Here is a 20608-nt window from a genome sequence, read left to right as displayed (position 1 = left end):
GTTCCCAGAGATGAAAGTTATCCATTATTCCAAAAAACCAGAGATATTTATTTTAGTGGCAAATTATTGAACTTTATGCAGTGTAAACTCTTTTTAGCATGTGGTCGAAGCATGAGTGAGTGCAAGCAGGAGGATTTTGGATGGAGCGCAGGGCGGATTTTTTAAAAGCTGGAGCATCACCTGTAGTTTGTTGCACACCCACTCTGTTTCCTGAAAAAACGCTGTTTTAAACTCGACAATGGAGTTGACAAAAGGGTTTCCATTTTTTTGCAGCAAGTGATTTTGAGTGGAGTGGGGTGAAATCTGACTGCATACCCAATGTATCGACATTCGTTGTACAGGTGCATCTCAATAGAATATCATGGAAAAGTCCATTTCCAGTAGTTCAAGTCAAATAGCCCCAACCAAGTATTGAGTGCATATGGATGGACATACTTTTCAGAGGTCAACATTTCCATATTAACCATACTTTTTAAAATTGGTCTTTTGTAATGGTAAAACATTTTGAGGGACTAAATTTTAGGTCTTAAACCATAATCATTATAATGAGAAGAAATACAATAAATTAAGACATGAAATGTTTCATTCTCTGTGTAATAGATCTATATAATCATTTTATTCCCACTTTTTGAATTGAATTATTGACATAAATAAAAGTTTCTATGATATTCTAATTTATTGAGATGCACCTGTATATGAAGTGAATAATTTGCTGCAAAAAAGCACGTTGTCATGCCATCAGTTGAGCATGGATCGATTTTGAGTAGCACGGCTTTGGAGCGGAAACTCTCCTACTACTTGCATGCTCTGGTTTAGACTTTAATTATATTCTTGTTTATTTTATGGATGTTGGCTCGAGCATTTCTCATTCTAGATTCACAAAGGTGTGGCCTTGGTTGTTGTTATTCAAGAGCCCAGGGATGTGCTGGTGAGAGGGTCAAGGTGAAGGGCTATTTGTGAGCGCTACAGTATATAGCGAGCCAGCGCTATTGCAAGATTTTTAATCAGGTAAATTGGTCTTAAAGCCACAGTTGCCACAGACCCCCTCAGTGATTACTAAGGTCAAGAACCCATTAAACTGTTCACAATGTGGGAGGGCTCAGCCAGAAATGCCCCCTGGCCAACAGCTGTTTTCTGCTTGACTGAAGTGTACTTGCAAGGTTGCGTCAGCCAGTGCATCATTTAATACATCCTCTAAGCAGCCTAGTACGTACAGAGGGTTGAAGGTAGAGACCTTGAGAATAGCATATTAATAATAAAACGGGATACATGTCAGTCATGTAAGGCAGAACTGTGCTCAGGAATACTGTTGCCGAGGATGATCTCTAAATTTTGCAACGTAATTTATTTTCTCTTTACCTCTTCATTTGCACTTGTTTGTCCATGATAATTGTTAATTAACTGGTGCTTGATTAAACATGTTGTGCAGATATTGAAGGCCTGCAGTGGAGCCGTTATTCACGTGCAGGGAGTTTATCTTGTTTGGCCATTCTAGTGTTGGACAGTTTGAACAGCAAAATAAAGCGCCAACACAGACACAAACACCCCTGTCCTCACCTACACATTCAATCTTCATTATCGCCTCTTTTGAAAGGATTGATGAAGAGAATTACATTTCCCACCTTCTGGGATAATGAAAATTATTCACTATCTAAAGATGGGTACATAGCGTGAAATTGGAAATGTTTTACGTAGGAGTCGGGGATGCAGTACTCTCAGTGTGATTATGTTGATTTTGAATGCTTTGAATATGCAAAAATGCAGATGAACATTTTCCAGTTGAGGGCTTTGAAATGCTTTTACATCTCCACTCAGCCTGAAACATCTGGAAAACAATAGATAGAGAGACAGGGGCAATGAAATAAAGGATGGCATTTTGGATTGGTTGTGCTATTTTATCATTTAGCTGCTGCAGCTTTATCCATCTGTCCTGGATGTAGGGGTCTTGTAGACGCTGATGCTTCCTGTCATATGTTCTTCCTCACAGATTTCTAACAGTCAGAAACACATTATTTTTAAAATGAGAACCAGATTGATTTTGGCTGCCTGAGCAGATTTTCCTTGCTCCTTCACATCTGAGAGGAATAAACTGATATTGTAAACAAAGGAACACTGAACATTTTCAGGTTAACCAAAGCTCTTAAAATATATCTGATCACCTTAAATACAACAATGTATTTTATAGCAGGATTTGGTTTGATATTTACATACTTCCAACAGAAAACAAGAGCTCCATCAGAAATGTATTCCAAAACCCTGGAGGCTCAGTATTACTGCAGCTTAAGTGCTACAATAGCTGGATCTGCTCAGTATTAAAATGCTGTTACTAGCTCAAGTGCTTATGATGAGGCCTGATGGGAGCTTTAATGAAGGAGTTGTTTTAGAGCACAGTGCTGTTTTCTTAGAACTTGATTTTCAGCTGTATGATAAACATATTTTTATAGAGGGTTCTCCAAATACAGGGTTCGGTTGCAACGTATTAAAACCTGTCAGATTGTCCCCTACCAATACAATACTTGCACATTCTTTCCTCTCTGTTGAATAAACAGACCGAGAGGGACATTATCAATCCCAGAGAAAAAAACAACACTTCTCTGCATTGAGGTGTTGAGTCCACCACAGTTTAAAGTGGGATATAAACAATAACAATGAGCCTGAACACTTTTTAAAATGTGTCTTGGATGATCAGATCCCAAGTTGTCGGTGCTAGATACAAGTGTAAACGAGGTCCAAGACACATTGTGATTGCATAATAATAATAATAATAATACATTTTATTTATAAGCGCCTTTGTAAACACTCAAGCACACTGTACAATAATTACAACAAGACAAAACAACAAGGGAATGAAAACAAGACACAAGAAATATAACAAAACAAAGAAAGTGTGGTGCGGTTCCAAAAAATTAAACGAAGACAAAAAAGAGGACGATGTAATCATACTGAGTGAGCTAATTGGAACAGATGAGTTTTGAGTCTGGATGAGTGGGAGAGAGTCGGTGTTCCGGATGTCCAGTGGGAGTGAGTTCCAGAGTTGGGGAGCAGAGCGGCTGAAGGCTCTGCTCCCCATAGTGGTTAGGCGGGCAGATGGTACAGAGGTGGATGGAGGAGGAAAATCGGAGGGAGTGGGAGGAGGTGGCAATGTGGAGGAGATTGGACAGATAAGGAGGGGCAAGGTTATGGATGGCCTTGAAGGTGTAGAAGAGGATTTTGTAGTTAATGTGAGATTTGACTAGAAGCCATCACTCAAACCACTTGCCCAGGTTGTCGAGGATGCATTTGACCACATAATTTGTAGTGTAAACGCTGATGTGTCCAGATGCATTCTGGACGAGGTCGGAAATATGGGGAAGACTCATGTCATTACTGGGCCGTTTACAAGGGTATTGCTAGCAAGATGGTAACTAGAGTTGTTATTATCCGAAATAAAAAAGTGCACAGGGTTGATTTCACCTTCTAGTGGAAGTGGCGTAAATATTAACAAAATCTGAACACAAGTGGCCAGCTGGACACCCTTGGAGATGCATGATACACACGTCTAAACGGTGATGGGTCTCATCTGTCCACTTGTGATCTGATTGCCCAAGACACATTTTAAAATCAAGTATAAACAGGGTCAAAGATGGCACATGTGAGCTCAGCAGAAGATCGTATGGACAAAGCCTCGCAGGCAACAGTACAGGCATATTATGTAAAAGACAGCATCTCTAACCCGCATTGTGCAATTACACCACCTGTTGTTCACAAGCACCACAACCATGGATCTGTCTACCTGCAACGGTCACGTTTCTGTCCGGAGCATGTCCGGGTATCCACTGCATTTATTAGACTGTGAAATGAAAGAGGGGACTGCAAACAGAGATCTGTGGTTGATTTCAGAACCGCAACACCCATGCTACTGTACATGGTTGCAAGATTATCATCACTTAAAGATAGCGTATTAGATATTTGTAGCACAAAGCTCTTAGTGTCTGTCTGTGTTTTAAACTTTTAGTTTTTGATCTCCCATATATGTCACTAGTGTAGATTACAATGTATTAACCAGTTCTACACTGTAAGTAGTTATGTATTCCAAGACCGTGTGCATTGTCTTCCTGTCAGTCCCGTCTCTCCTTCTGATTCGTGTCATTAGTTGTCTGGGCAACGAAGCAATTTGTATCAGACAGCCGCGATTGTTGAAGCTTGTGTGGGGGAGAGAAAGGAAGCCAGTTGGTAAGTGGAAACTCTTGGATAGTGAAGGGGGTCATTTTCTGTGGTGTTTCTGTCACTGACTGGAAAGTGAACACTTGCTCAGCAAATGAGGAAATTGTATTCTGTCGTCATGGCAACACAAAAAATGCAAGCAAGCCCTTCAAGCTGAGTACGACAAATACAGTGCAAATCAAATTATGTTTCCCATGATGCTTTTCTCATTCATTAGTGCCACAGCAGAATTTTTTGGAACAACAATCCCACGATGCCATCAAACACTTTGCTTCTGAATCAGTCCTTTTGACTGGTAGTAGATGAAAAAGCAGCAGAATTTTTGTTTTCTACATGTTGTTTCTCAGGGTAGAGGATGCAGAGGAAGACTTTGAATTGCTACACCTGTTGCTTCGTTTTCCTTGTCACGTAGACCAACAGTTTTCTATGTACTAGACAGGAAACGGCAATATAAAAGCATTTTACTGCAGTTTCATTGCTGTTCCATGCTTGCTCTTACAATATGCTGTATAGTCCTTATATCTATAAATAGCCTCTTGTGTGTGCCATTGATGGCTCACTGAGAAAACCTTTTTGTTTGAGTGGGACTGACTCTGTCATTGTCTCTGCTCTCTCATGTTATGATAGGTGTCATCTCAGCAGAGCTTTAACTTGAGAAGTCTTGTGTTATCTGGGTTCTGCACCACTGATACTGCATCCTGCAGTCCCCCACATTAGCTCTCTTTTTTTTTCAAGCCATTACATGAATGGATGTTCTTCAACGCCTATTTAAATATAATACATATATGCAGACTACTGTTTATTGGCCTGCAGAAAGGATTTGTTTCAAAGAGATGGTTCAATAAACCAATGCAGAAGTGAAATCGATGTTTCAAGAAATAAAAAGGAACATCTGTGGAAAGAAGCGTAAGGAGCCTTTCTTACTTAGTGTTGCTAATGAAGTGTCTGGATACACTTTCAGATGACTTAGCGCAGTGATGCTATCCGGCCCATAGCTTTCTGTCAGGGGTGCCGTTTTTTAAAACAAAAGGTTCCATAGTTATATTTTAATTTATTAATTTTGTTGTTATCAAACAAACCTATAGCTGTTACAGTCAACATGTCCAATAGTGGACTCAAGTCCATGGTCATAGATGCATGATTCCTGGCAAATGGACTTCACCTGCTGAGGCGATATTTTGTAATAGTGTTTTCTGTGAAAAGATCATAATCTGGGCACCTCAAAGGGTTTGTTTCATTATTCAGGGGATGGGTGGCAATTATTTGCCAGTGTTAATTTCACGCATGTGCAACCATCCTCAAATGCGTTTATCTTCTGTTGTTCTTTCACCAATGCTGTAGAAGTGTAAAAACTAGGACACACATGAGGGGATCCCCAGTATATTCTCTACCTTGTAGCTGATCCTTGGCTGAAAAAAGATTGCACCATGGGGGCACTGGGACACGGGTTCTCAAAGATAACAGCAGGCACCTGGACACAATCAGAGTGGTGAGGAAATGAAAAACCTGTGGGGCTTCAGTCAGACCAGCAAGGTTAATATCATCAGAGCTGTGTTAATTAAATGGTTAAATTATATAGGGTGACTCCGCCACAGGATATTTCTCTCTGACAATCTATTGATTTTGTTTAAGTGCCTTCCTGCACATTCTGCTGGTTGGAAATCATATGCTTCCTCAACTTCCATATTCAACTATCTCCATGATCTATTGATTTGGCAATAAAGTAAGTTTTTAGTCTGGGATGCCTCAAATATTAAGAGGCAAGCAATCAACAAAGGTCCAAATTGTTCCACAGCTGCAGGTGAACAGCTTTATAGAAGCCTAGAGTCTCATAGACAGCAGGCCAAAAGTTGAGGCTTGATTGGTTTGAATAAAATCACTTTAGTGAGCAGGATGGAATAGGTTATTAGCTTACCCCATCGTACCATTTTCACAAATTTGTTCGTCATCACACACTTTCAGATCATGATAAGTGTTTTGCTGCATGGAACAGCTCAGATCAAAGCGGCCTCAGATAACCACATGCAAAGCTGTTAATAAGAGGCAAGCAAATGCCAATCCTCCCAGTAATATAGGTCACAGGCAATACTCCCTGAACAAAACAGTCCACACCTGTCTCTACACAGCAAATACTATTTTATTTTTATTTTAAGTGTTTTCTATATAACGAGGTTATAAGCATTAGTGAGATAATTGATCACACACACACACACACACACACACACACACACACACACACACACACAAGCTGTATTGTTGTTCCTGAATGCTTGGCTGTTACTGTGATGCAACACAGGCACTGCGGCTGCATCATTTAATTTCCAAGCTAGCAGTCATTTAAAAAATGAATGGCCTATAACAATTTCTGTCACTTGATGTCTGCATTTTCAGTTGCCACAAACACACAAGCAATTCATTGTTTATAGTAAGCAGTAGTGGTTTCATTGCACCCATAGCAAAACAAGATCATTTGGTAATTTCCCCGAAATGGTCATTATTGTTATGACTTTATATATCATAACCAGACTTCTATTTCAACACAGATATTGTATTTTAAAAGCAGGTGCCCTCTTTGATTAACTCCAGCCTGGCTGCTGGGTGAAGTACATTAGCAGCTGTAAATCCAGGCTTGCTACTGTCAGGTCAGACAGTTTTATTCCCCTAGGGTCTCTGCACACACCACCTCGCCCTTTGACTGTCAGAAAGTGCATTAACATTGATCATATGAAAAAGGACACGCTTTCCTCTTGGAGTATCCTCTTAAGATTTGCTGTACATTATTGAGAACACAAACCGAAAGAAATGGGTGAAGAGAGAGTGAAGGTTAAAGGTCAGAATGTATATATATTTTTATAATGGGATTCTAGTGGTTTTATTTAGGTTGAGTCATGTCATGGTAAGCCACTCTCAGTTGGCATTTTAAAAGATAATAGATTAAAGTATATGACATTAAATGCAGCCTCTCCCATATCCTCAGTCTATGTTTTTCCTTACTTCCTCTACCCCACCTCTCCTCTACCAACTCCCCTTCCGCTCTCTGTTGATATCTTCTCCACCCAGCTGGCCTCCCTGGAGGCAGACAGTATCCCTACCACACGCATATATATATCCTCTGGTTATCGAGCAGAGAGCAAAGCAGGCTCTTCACATGATTGATGAGCAAATGGGATTTTAATTCAGTTACTCAGCCGTCACCCTGTGGCCATATCTGCATGTCAGCCTTCCTTATTTGGAAACCTGTTTTATTGGGAACAATGAGGGACTAGAAGACAATTTTTCACCCGGCTGGGGGTTGTGCTACTGTGATGATCTTTCAGATTGCTTTTTTTCCAGCACATTCTTGGCTCCATTTTTAAAATAAAACCCATAGTGATTTAAATTTTTTATAGAAAACATATATTTTATTATTTCATTTTATGTCATTAAGTCATAACTAGACTAAGCTTTTAGACACAGTTTAAGTCCCCTAGTGAAACCAAAAAAAAAAATCTGAAAGATAATGAAAAGTGACTTGTGGCAACTGTATTAAAGGGATCCCTCTTGAAGTTTGCATCAGATGCTTTGCTGCTTGTTCTCTGCTTTGCTCACATTACTGTGCCATTGTCCTTCATTTTTCTGCCTAAATTAGAGCTGGTGGTCCCTGGATATTTGTGGATTTTAGGCATTGTCCTCTATTAAAGAAGCTTGGCTATGATTGTGCAACATTTTTATTCTGTCTTTAGTAAAATGCCATTGCTATCAACACAAGCCTCAGAAGTTACTGAGACTTAGCACAGTCTTAGTTTACCCCAAGCTATCCTCTTTAAAGATGCAGCTGTGAAGACCGCTTTCTATAAAGAAGGCCCAGTCACAGCACAATAAAATGGTTCTAAATTAATCTCAATACAGAGAATTGGAGTCTCATGTTGTTACAATACTGGAATTTCTAACTTTGGTTCAAAACCCTGGAAAAATATCTATTTGATACCATTTTCGATACCATGTACTTCAGGTGCTTTTCTTTTGCATTGCTCTGCACCATCGCTTGCATTTGTGTTTTCTTCCTATGCTATCCTATCCTTTACCTTTTCTTGTACATTTGCCACAAATGTGACCTATTTCCAACCAAAACTGGTCACAGAAGCCGTCTTGTTTTGGCTGAAATAGAAAACAGCCAGTTTAAATATTCAGAATTAATGTATGGACGACGTAAATGAAAAACCTCATCACATTTTCTAGAGTAACAGTTTCAGATTCTAACTAATGCAGGAATATAATAATTCTTTATCAAACACAAAGCATCACAAGATATCACAACATTGAAGACACAGAGCCACATAGCTGCTTTGTAAACCTTTATATATTTTTCATCATTTTTCAGAGTTGTTTTTGGTAGAGCAATCTGCTTGCTATCATTTCTTTCAACCCTTGAAAAAAGGGTTTTTGTTTACTGCCTGGTTTTGTTCGTTGTGCACTGAACTTAGTGGTCATTTTTAAGGACATAGTAAAATTATTTTTTAAGACTAGCTCCTTTTTATATTAAAAGGATGTAAAATCAACTTAAATCCATTTTTATCTTCCATTCTTAGGGTAAAATGGTGAAAGGAATGGGAGGAGCCATGGATTTGGTAGCTAGCGCAGGAACCAAGGTGGTGGTCACAATGGAGCACTCCGCTAAGGTATGTATACATGTAAAAGTTTGTTTGTGTATGTGTGTGTGAGAGCATGCAGAGCAACATTGCCTTTAAAAATTACCTCAAAAGACTAATTTCCTTTCTTGGGGATCCTGGACGCATTAAATTGGCGATTTCATTTTCCCATGTTGGTACCCACACAAGTGTACCTTGTATCTGCTTCCTACGATAATGAGTGTGAGTGTTATGACTGATTAAGGATAATTCTCTTAATGGATTGCTTAATGGCTCTAAACCAGAGAGCGCCAACTCACTCTGATGAGGTTTTGCACACAAAACCATCTCCTGTTCGTTCGTCTTCGGATAATAGGAATAGAAGTCTAGAATTGGACTCAGTGTTTTTGGAACAGCTTATTAGTTAGGCTGTTTCTGTAGCTATGGATGAATAACCCCGCAGGGCTTTTGACAATTGCAGTATGCAATCCACCGAATGGGTTTACTTTTGGAAAGTCCAAACCGATATGATGCAAGGGCATCGTAACATTCTGCATTCATAGAAGCATGCTGTTTTTCGCTAATGGGAGCCTGTCTGGCGCCCAGCTCTATTCCAGATGGTGCAGCAGGTGAGCATAAATTTACTGCCCTGAAGTCTGCTTTCATTCATGATGGTGAAGGGGGGAGGGAGGTGATGTATGATGTGTGCTTCTCAGACAGCGTCAGAGGCATTTGGATGTGTGCCCTTTCTGTAAGATGACTGGCGGGGAAACTGAGACAGACTCACATGGACTGTGCTGTATATCCTTTGGGGATAGAATGAGCGTACATAACCAGCTGCATCCCTGGTTATATTAAAATTAAAGCTGCATCTCCTGTCTCCAGTATGAACACAACAGGTGAATGACCTCTAGTTTCTGTTTTAACCAACTGCCCTTTGTCTTTCAGGGGGGGAAACACAAGATATTGGACACATGCAACCTGCCTTTAACAGGGAAGCAGTGTGTGGACCGCATCATCACAGAAAAGGTTTGTTATCTCTTCATGATTGTTAAGTATTATTAAAAATATGAATAATTTATGCAAATATGTCCTCACCACCCTAAATTTAGATATAAGTGGATGGATGGATGCATGCATGAATGGATGGATGAGCCATTAGTCATAAACTTAGCCTGCTTACTCATAGATGCTCCATAGACGGTGGCAATGAGTAAGCCATGGCTGCACGGTACTCCTGGCCTGTCAAAGACCTGGATTTGGAGAACATAAGAGGATTTTGCGCAAGTACTTTAATTTGCATTAATTTAACTGATATTTTTGGGGCACATTGTGCACATGAGTGAATACCTGTGACTTTAAAACTAATTCTTTGTTAACCAGCAACATTCTTGTAAAACATGAATTCACCAAATACAGGCAAAGGCATCCAGCTGCCACCCTCTTAAGTCTTAAAGGTAAAATTTACCACCTTTTTATGTGGATGTTACCAGGATGCATAGCATGTGGGCAAAAATCTCTTAGAAATAATTTATCTAACAACTACAGATATTAATCCTTCACCCTGTTGCCAACATGTAAGGTGTCTACCCTCTACGGCTAGCTTCAGGCTTTCTCCTTTCATATTTAAAATTTGGTTTTAGTTGAGGGCTGGCTGTCCGCCTCACAAAGTATTACAGTCTGTAACCTTGCAATCATACTGAAACCAAAATGTAATACATTTAGTGGGTTTGCATTTCTGTTTAATACCAGTCAATGATTTTTATAACAGCCAATGAAAACATCAGGTAAAAGTGATGAACACAGAGACAATGAACACAATGGAGCACAAGTCACACATTGTATCTTTATCTCTCAATTATATCTCACACACACACACACACACACACACACACACACGCGAAAACAATCACACGGCAACAGATAGATTGGTATGATGTAACAGAGAGACATGGGTAGATGGAAATTACATTTATTCAATTAACAGTAATTCAATAAGTTGATTTCGGTAAGGAGGCTTCTTGATTGATTTTTTTATTTTATGGTTTGTTAATTTTGATGATTAGGGTTGGGTTTCCCTTCATTATGTCTTCTGTTGATATTCCCACCACTGCCTCAGGGCCTGCTTCTTATGATGTTGATGCTTGTGCAATGATTGCAGTTGTAGCAGATCTGCTGTTTTATGTTTTGGACTCTCTATTGGTTATTTATGAAAAACCTTAGTCTTAAAAGAATTAGAGAGGTCATCATCCAGGTCGTTGAGAAGCTCCACAGTGCCATAGAAAGTTCTGGATAGTGTTGGGTTGTCTTAGTTCACGCACCTTTCCAGTTTTGCATATAAGTTGTGGACAGGCTGGTGGACAGGCAGGTGGGGGTGGCGGTTCCCATCTCATAAAAGTTTCACCACAGAGTTTACTGCTCAAATCTTGCTGCTCATTCTCCCTTGAAAAGCTTATGGAGCTTAGCCTTAAGACAAATCTCCATCTTCTTCATTTGTGCGTGAAGAGATCTCTTTCTGCTCTGTTTTTGAATTTCATCAGCTCCCCACAGTTTGAGTTTGGTGTGGTGTGACAGGAGAAGGTAAAAACATTTGAATATCACCACCATTTACAGCAATATGTACAGTGAAGGGGTGGGAGGGGGTCTAGCTATTGGGGAGCATGCATATTATTTTATCATTCACACCCCTCTGGGATTGTAAATGGGGTTTTAATGACCATGGTTCAAGTTGTAGTTAAGCATATGGTTGCAGAATTTGTAGGCGATGGGACAAGATTTTGGTCACGCTGACGTGGGCTTCGTTGCATGCAGATGGAATTTTCAAACCCTTGAGCAATCTTTAACTTTACAGCTTTTATAAAAAATGTATTTGCATGCATATGCAGAGAAACAATTCGGTTATGGATGTCTCCCTCAACTTATACTCCGTTCTCGTGTCTCAAGTTGCCAATCAGTCTGTGATGGTGCATGAAATAGGACATCTTAGCCCAGTTATGCAGATATTCTCTGGCTACACTGGAGCCACAAAAATATTGTCCTTTGTCCCCAGAGGTTTAATCATCACCAGCCTTGATGGCCAATGGCTTTCGAGATTGAAGGTAAGTTAATGCTTATCTTGTCAGAATAATGCTTACGATGGTTTCTATTAATAGGGGAAATAAGCTGATGGTAGGCAAAAGTACAAGGCTGGAAAATGTGAAGAACCGTGGAGGTGGATGGTAGTTAGAGGCAATGGCGGAAGTGGGAAAGAGGAGGCATATATGCTGATTGGGAAAGAAAAGGTGTGGGGGATTTTATACAGAAAATAAAGTCCAGAGACTGATTCCAGTAGCAAGTAGAGCTTAGTGCTGATGCAGTTTTTGTGTCCTCTTGTACTTTGGTCAATTCCCTGCAACCCTCTGGTGGTTAGTGCTTTTGGAAAATGCTCATTGAAAACATGACCTGTCAGGGGCAGAGTCAGACAGTGTGCCTATGGCTCTTTTTCTCACCCCGTCTGTTCTTTTCTGCTCGACTGGCTTTTGTTGTGATTGCGCAACATTTCTCAGCGAGCAGATTTCTGCCAATATTTCTAAAGGTTAAAGCTCTTTCTATTGTCCTTCTAGCACTGGCACCTCCTCCTCTCCACCTTTCTCATTTCATCTCCTGCTGATTTCTCTCCCTCTATATCCATTAGTACTCTCTTCTTTTATTACATCCCCAGCTTTTTTCTTTCTTAGTAATGACTCAAATTCTTACATTTCGTCATTTATGACCTCTTTTTTTCATATTCCTCCATCATAACATACTTTCCTCATATTCCTCTGTCCTCGATTTCTTATCTTGCCTGGACATCCCTCCTCCTCCCCATCCTTTTTATACCGTGTCCGTCCCACTTTGAATAAATTGAAAAATATTTTTTTCTTTCCATTAGTCCATCCATCCAAACCAAACAGGCATTTTGAAAACACCGTTCCTTTGACAATGCCCGACTCTTTTTGGAGTTTGGACAGGGAAAATGGAGCTTTTCAAAAATGCTGACATGTGACTATCAGCTTGTCAGTTCAGATATTGCCAAATTTACTGCAACCTGGCAGCAATGTTAAGAAGCCAACTTTTTGTTTCTACCAGCTCCCTCTGTGTTTGCTTGTTTTTAAAAATCAAGATACCAAACTTGAACATGTAAATGACAATACCTTTTCTTTTTCTGTTGTCAAATCATGATTTTTATGAAGTGCTGTTGTCAACACACAACACAAATGGAAGCTATGTCACTGACAAGAAGAAATATGGTAATACTACAGTCATTTTGTTGCTATTTTTTTCTTCTTCACAGATTTATGTCTGAACTTCAAACATTAAGATCCGTGAAAAATGCTGTGTGTGTGAAGGAACATTTATCTACATGTGTTATTATAAAACAGGGGAAAGCATGTTGCATTGAGGTTTAAATCCACGTCCATCAGGTCAGACTATTGTGGCAGTGGTTTCAATCCTTCCTGTATATGCTGAGACAATTTTTGCCTGCTCTATATTTTCTCAGGCCTCCTTCATGACTCTTCTTCCCTTCTAATATCATATCTGTGTGAAGTTTGCCAAGACAAAACTAGTCCACCTAGTAGAAGGGAAGCCAAAATATTTTTTTACACATTTCTATTTAAGGGACTTACACATGCTGTAAAAGAAACACACAGTTGCTCAAAGTGCCTTCCTGAGACAACATAAGAACCCAGTAGACTCTAGAGTGCATTAAATGTATATGTTATGCATTATTGATCGGTTAAGGTTGATGAATAGACAATATGCACACCGTTATATACCCCCAGGGGCGTCATCCAGCACCTTGCTGCCACTGCAAACAATCTCACTTTATTAACTCCATTCCTTTTAGAAGTCTTAGTGATTTGTTGGTGGGTTTTTTTCTTCGTCTCAACAATGACAGCAGGCTTGGATGTAAAAGGCTGCAACAAATTCTCTGCCAGTGACACATGCACATGCAACTGTTACTCCAAGATGGAGTATTCAAATCACATTCTACAAGTAATGAACCTTAGCTGTTGAATTATAATGAGTGTGATTTGCTAAATACAGTGTCACCATCAAGTTGGATGGCCAGCATTTATGCTATATGCACGAGCAAGCATATGACTGAGATCTGATCAGAGAGCACATCCTGCTTCCCAACTACAGAAATTTTTGGGATCAACATATGCATGAAGATTTTACTGTATTATATATTTATGCTGGGTTCAAGGCAATTTAATTAAAGTTTATGCAATGTGTGTTGACAATATTGAGTGTATTTGCATATTTAATTATGTTTGGTCTTCATACCCTTCCTTTAGTTGAAGGGGTGGCATAAAGGCTGTGAAACTTGCTTTCAATCTTGGAAAAACAGACACACAGTGAGCTAGAGATGGGACCAATCACATTAAGTGTCAGTATCAGGCTCCAATACTGTTGTGATTCACTCATCCCCGATCTGTATGACAATCTTTTTTCTATTCTGGTAAAAAACAGACCCCAGGCCTCTGACTTTTATTACTTAATCAAAATGATATATCCATAAAAACATCTGGTTTGTCCCAGATTTTACAAGCAGTCACACAAATTGTATTTTTTAACTGATTTTATAGTGTATTTCTTCCAATACACAGTTGTTGCACTTTTTTTAAAATATTCAATTTGAAAAACTTATGAGAAGGTTTTCGATTTACAATGTCACTCTTTGAAATTCCCTTACTTTTGAACTCCTGTACAATATATATCATGTACATTTACCTAATAGTAGTTGCCAATACATTGCTGTGCACTTAGCATCAAAGGAGTTACCATAGTTTGCAATCTTACACATGCATGTATGTGAAGTCTATTTAACCTAGAATTCAAATGAATTGCTTTGGAATACACTTAACTTTAGGGCAATATTGTAATGCAATGCAAATATTATTTTAAAAGAGCTCTAGTAGATATTCGGATTTAGGAATTGGAATCCAATCCGAACTGACTGAAAGTGGATCTCCACAATGAGCCACTTGCATGACAGGAAGTTGTTCCTTCTCATATTGCCAGTGTGATTCAACTTGCCTATGACACATTTTTGGAGTCCTTGTGGTATAATTTAACCAGTGACACATCTAACAGTAGAGCAATCGTCGTCTGTGCCACCATGTTTCTCAATAACAGTAATGATGAGAAAAACAATTATGTGTGATTGCTGCAGTGATTACTGCTAAACCCTGATCAATAAAAGTAACCATTTGCAAATATATACGGTCCCATGCTGAAACTTCATCAAGGACATTGTATCACCTAATCTCACAGGATATGGTGGTGAGATAAAAACTTAAAGATGTGGACCTAAATTAAATGAATAGAAACAACATTGAGTATAAAATCACTTGTGTGATGTGTGAAAATCCTCATTGTGGTGATCACCAGTGGAAACTCCCAGCTGTAGAGAATGAGGGACTATAAACTATAATGATTATTACATTTATTTTGTACTGTTTACTATCTTACATGATTAAAATATCTGCTCCAATTTGTTTCTAAAATGAGAGCAGAAACTAGGGCCTCCCAAACCTGCCAAAAAATATGATTTCCCATCCACACAGACACATGAACAGATGCTTACATAAGCAATATATTCTCACAAACAGCATCCTCCTTGGCTCCTGGTGGCCAGGAGGGATGGTAGCTCAAGTGCTGTCCTAAATAGTGTTGCTATGATTTGAGACTCAGGGTGATGGGAAACCTGTTGCCTCAGGCAGCGTCAGTGCTGCTTCTCTCTATGGCTCGGACAATTTTATACTCTGTTACCTTTTCTTTTCTCTTAACCAAAGTTCTCCTCTTTACAAGCTTGCTCCCTTGTAGCATTGTCACTGAAATGATGGATTGTGATCATTTCTGTGTTCATCACATGTGGAGTTATTAAACCATGTCACTTCTGTGGCCCCAGGTGCTCAAGTTGCTGGCATAACAGTTGTTTACCTACCAAGTTTCTCAAAATGTTCTCCTTTTAACAGTTATTTCGTGAGTTGGCTCCTGTATTAAAGTAAAAAATAATTGCCCATTCATTCGCAAATGAAGCAGAAAGACTCTTGAATTATTCAATCATCATAATGGGCCCAGCAACATGTTACCTGTCCCTTTTTTCGTAATGACAGCAATTATCACTCAGGCAAGCAAATTGAAATTCTTTTATTGTCCTACCGTGAGTTTATGTCTCATCACATCCCAAAATGTGCTGGTTCTTGTAATTGCTAGTACATTGACAAGATAGTGGATGAGCTTTTGAAGTTTTTTTGTTGTTGTTGAAGGGTAAAAATGTCAATTTTTACTCCCATCTCTTTGTTTTTGTCTGAAGCATGAAGTGGGCTGAATGAATGACGGCGACTTATTGTTGTTACATGACATTCAGCCCACTTCTCGCCAGACAACACATGGAGCAGACTAGCAGCTTCTTAATGACTAACTTGCATCAATCTGGTTAATGACGGTGGTGACTCTGAAGACTGTGAAAAAAGGTGACTCAACAGTTTCACAACAAAAAAGACTGCTTGGCAAATGGCGGCACAGTTTGTTTTTCAGTAGTAAAGTGTGGATATCCTAGCTAGGTCAGTCAATGGTTCATTGCTATAAGATTTCTTACCCAGACCATTTTGTGTCATGGTCCTGTGCATTTTAAAGCAGGGTGCATCAAGCTGTGAGCTCCCATTGACATATAGCACCTGCCATACCCCAACACTGTTGCAGCATCTATATGCAGCATGATGAATCCTTAATTTCCCTTAATCACATGCGACGATTATCACGATTAGAGATGCGTGTCGGTGTCTGTGTTATCCATAGACCCTTGCTCCCTGTGACATTCCATCTGTCTTGCTATGTTGGAGTGAGATATCCGCCTCCTGCCCTGTCACTGTGTGCGTGTGCTTCTAATGAGCTGAGAGTCCTGACAGGCTTTGCCCGGATGTGTCCGTGGCCCGTCAGTCCCTGCTGAGAGAAGCAACAGGAACCAGCTCAGCTGAGTCTGCCTGGCCTGTCTTTAGAGACTATTTTTTTGCATTAGAGGTATAATGATGTCGCTCCAGATTTAGTTTAAAGGTTATTGTCATAGGCTTTACTGTAGATATACCTACCTAACTCCATGTACAACCCATGTTCAAAAGCAGCAGTTGCTATTTTGAACTAAATCTGATGATTATCAGTTAATAGATTTCAATGGCAATCTTAAGTGAGGCAGTAATTCAGTTATTATTATTATTGATGAGAAGGGCGTAAGTTTCAGTAGGTTCGTACGAAATCGGCATTTTCACGTTCCGCCCTCTGTCTATGGTGTGTTGTAGCCACACAGGTGAGGTTTATACCCCAGTCACTAAGCAACCAGTGATAATGTTCGAAAACTTACCAACATAAAACTCCTGTATGGACGATTGTCATTTGCTACATTTACATGAATTCAAGCAAGAAGAGAAATAATGCAAAACCAAAATGTGTTTGAGACTAGACACTTTGGAACATCAGACTGATTGTTTGATCTGTCAAACGCAGAAATGTCTCATAGAATAAAAAATAATTATTTTGGCTCCTTAAAGAGGTAATAGCGCATCTGTTGCCTGGAGATACTTTACGCGTCTGATTGATTTTGTTTTCTGTTGATACTTTTCAGAGAGCACAACATTGCTTATTTTTTCTGAAAATTCATTTCCAGCATTTATGCTACTTTGGCCTTCAGTATCAGTAACAAGTTTGGTAGATTACAAAACGTTTCCACCTCCCTGTCTATTCTACAGGAGTGATGCCTTTGGCCAGAAACAGCATTTTATTACTCTCAGAGATGCTGAAACCTCCAGGGGCCTCATTTATGAATCGCACTTTTGTCCATAAACCATGCGCAAGCTCTCCTTGGAATCTGATTTCTGAAACACTTATACACGTTATACCAGTGTGATCACAGGTAAACAGAGGCCTACAAGGCAGTTTTTGCCACCGCACAGCCTTGAAAGCAGGCATTGTGTTTTCAAGTTGTCTGTCCGTTCGTTCGTACGTACTTACATCTGTCCTATTCTTTTGAAAGCAGCAGGTCTGGTTGGCCAGATGGTGATTCTAGTTAAGTGACTCCATGCCAGCATAATTGATGGATGAGTCAACTATGGTATCTTAGAGATGCTTCACCCTCTAAACAGTGTTGCATGGGACAATCCAGTGTTTTTTTAGTTTGGGTTAAATCTGGACATTTTTTATGTTTTTGCAAAGGTTTTACCCAGACAACAAATTATTTTTAAGACAAGGAAATGTTGTTCAGGGTTGAATTCAGCTGATGCGACCGATGCATCAGACTATTTCTTCTCTTGTGCTACATCACAGACTGCACCAGCACCACATGCAGATCTCAAAGCCAGCATGGCAGTCTTATACAACTGATCTCTTCATTACATTTAGCTTGACTCATTCTGCATTAATGAGGAACTTTTACACTTCAACTCCATTATTCTTACTTGGATTTGTTTGTGGTGCAGCTGTTTAAAGTAGTGCCACAATTAAAACCTGATTGCTCTCTACTTTTTAAAGTGGTATAACCTCTCTCTCAGGCCTTTCACCAATAATTGCTGCTATTTTGTCATGTATGGATCACACTAAAGTGGTACTCTGCCCCCCACTGATATTTAGGGGGGTTGGGTTGGCATGTTATTTAGGTCACTTTGATAATTGAGGACCTCACATCCTTTTCTGCGACTCCAGTGACCCCACATCATAGGGTTCAAACCCATCTATTAAGGAAATACTAATACTCTCTATTTTGCGTTTGTGTCTCATCACCCACCCTCATCTCTCTCTCTCTCTCTCTCTCTCTCTCATCCTTTATTTTCTATGCCTCCCTTCCTCTCTCTCTTTCTCTGCCTTGTTTCTGTTTGCCAGGCTGTGTTTGATGTGGATAAGACAAAAGGCCTGACTCTGATAGAAGTATGGGAGGGGCTCACTCCTGAGGATATCAAAGCATGCACTGGCACAGATTTCGAGGTTAGTAACTTGACAGTTTTGCTACTATCACTAGATTTGATTTTCTAACTTCAAGTGTCATAACCATAAGACGTCTCATTCATCATTGTAATCTGTCTGGTGTCCGCTAGGTGTCTCCTAACCTGACGTCCATGCAGCAAGTCTAAGAGGAACCTTCAATGGATCTGACAGTGTTTTTGGTTTGTGTGACACTTTTCACATTTCTCTGAAGTAAATAACTGGTGATTAAGCAGCTTAAGACAGCTCAAATACACTGAGAAAATACAGGTGCTTGGTTCACTTACTGGTAATCAGCATGCAAATGTCAACTAATACTGCCTGAATGGGAATTAAGGGAGCCACAGGTTCTTTTTTGTGTGTCATCTGACAAACGGTTAAGGAACATGACATTGTTGCCTTTTACACCATTTAAGTTATTAATTTTTTCTAACATTTGTGCAGCTATAACCAAATAATCCATCCAAAAACAATGAAAACAATGTTAGAAACGGTGAATAATCTTTATTTACTTTACTAGAACTATGAATATAAATCATTCAATTACTTGACATGTATTTACCGTAAATCAACAATTTTCATTAACAGTATATATATAGCTGAAATGTGATGAATTGAGAAAAAATGTGTTCTGTAGGTCAGGTGATACTTTTTTCAGCCAAGAAGGGAATATGTTTTACTGTTTTTGTTTAAACTTGACTCAAAAAATGTCCTTGACCTCAAATGTTTTTTTCTGTGTTTTTAAGTGAAGGAGCTTTAATAATATCAGTCTGACTGACACATGTTAGAATAATAATTTGACACAACCTCTATCACAATGTCAAACTGTTCGATTAACTGTCTTTTTTCCCTCTCAGTCTCCTATATTTCAAAGTTGGTTAACATACCATATATTTAATCCAGATAATGTGATGCTTCCACAATTTTTGCTCAGGCATTTCCTGTCTCATGGCCTTTGTATATAAAATAAAATACAATCGTGTGTGTGAGTGGAACAAGTGGATTTTTTTTATTGTATCTTCTGTTTAAATCTTATTATTGGATAGAAAGTATCTTAAAAAATAACAACAGTTGGCTTGTGTGTTCTAATTATTCATCAAAATACACAATGATTGAAAGCAAATGACCGCTTGGAGACTGATTGCTTCTGACAATCTACAGGTTAGAGCTCTCTATATGTGGATGGTGCGCTTGCATTGACATTGACATTTCTCCACTCAAGCAGAGAGGCACTGCCATTACCTGAGGGCTGTTACATAACTGAAGAATTCAGCCAGTGGGCTTTTGGGTTCAAGAAGATCAACTGAATTGGATCATCAAGCAGAAAAATGGAAGAAAGTGACAGGGGCTTTTGCCACAGGCTGTTGATGTTAATCCAGCACATCTCTTCATGAGTCAAACCCGAGTGGTACCCTATAAGCCTACATTTTATAACCTATTTCTCATGCTGGTACTGAAATGCAATAAGAAAGTAATTTGAAAAACATGGCACCCGTTTACGTTATCAAATAGTTTTGGAAATGAGCAGTGCAATAAATTAAAGCCCCTCTCCACTAAATAAAATGTGCTTTTATTATGTTTAGGCCCCATAAAATGTCAAACCTAGTCTTAACTGATTATATCAGTGCAAGGTTTGTCACAAGAGAAGTGTTTTCACATTCCTCTTAAGGGGGTGATATCTGTCCCCAAAATATGAGATTTAACAACACGTTCTCATCCTAACTTGTCACATATTGACATATTGTCACAGCCCTCAGCATGTGATATTGATGTACACAGAACCCTTTTGCTTCTGTTGT

General features: G+C 39.3%; 1 protein-coding gene across 1 annotated transcript in view; it reads left to right on the top strand.

Moving 5' to 3' along the window:
* oxct1a (3-oxoacid CoA transferase 1a) overlaps positions 1 to 19807 on the top strand; it is a 51140-nt gene extending 31333 nt beyond the window's left edge. Inside the window, exons 14-17 of the mRNA XM_059336664.1 lie at positions 8772 to 8861; positions 9759 to 9839; positions 18711 to 18812; positions 18923 to 19807. Of these exons, the coding sequence (XP_059192647.1) occupies positions 8772 to 8861; positions 9759 to 9839; positions 18711 to 18812; positions 18923 to 18958 (309 nt within the window). The 3' untranslated portion in view covers positions 18959 to 19807. The remainder of the gene's footprint in view (positions 1 to 8771; positions 8862 to 9758; positions 9840 to 18710; positions 18813 to 18922) is intronic.
* The last annotated feature ends 801 nt before the right edge of the window (positions 19808 to 20608 follow it).

Source organism: Centropristis striata, chromosome 7 (genome assembly GCF_030273125.1).
Source record: "Centropristis striata isolate RG_2023a ecotype Rhode Island chromosome 7, C.striata_1.0, whole genome shotgun sequence".
Classification (NCBI taxonomy): Eukaryota; Metazoa; Chordata; class Actinopteri; order Perciformes; family Serranidae; genus Centropristis; species Centropristis striata.
The sequence above is the reverse complement of the archived record's forward strand: the minus strand, read 5'-3'. Positions and strand labels throughout refer to the sequence as shown.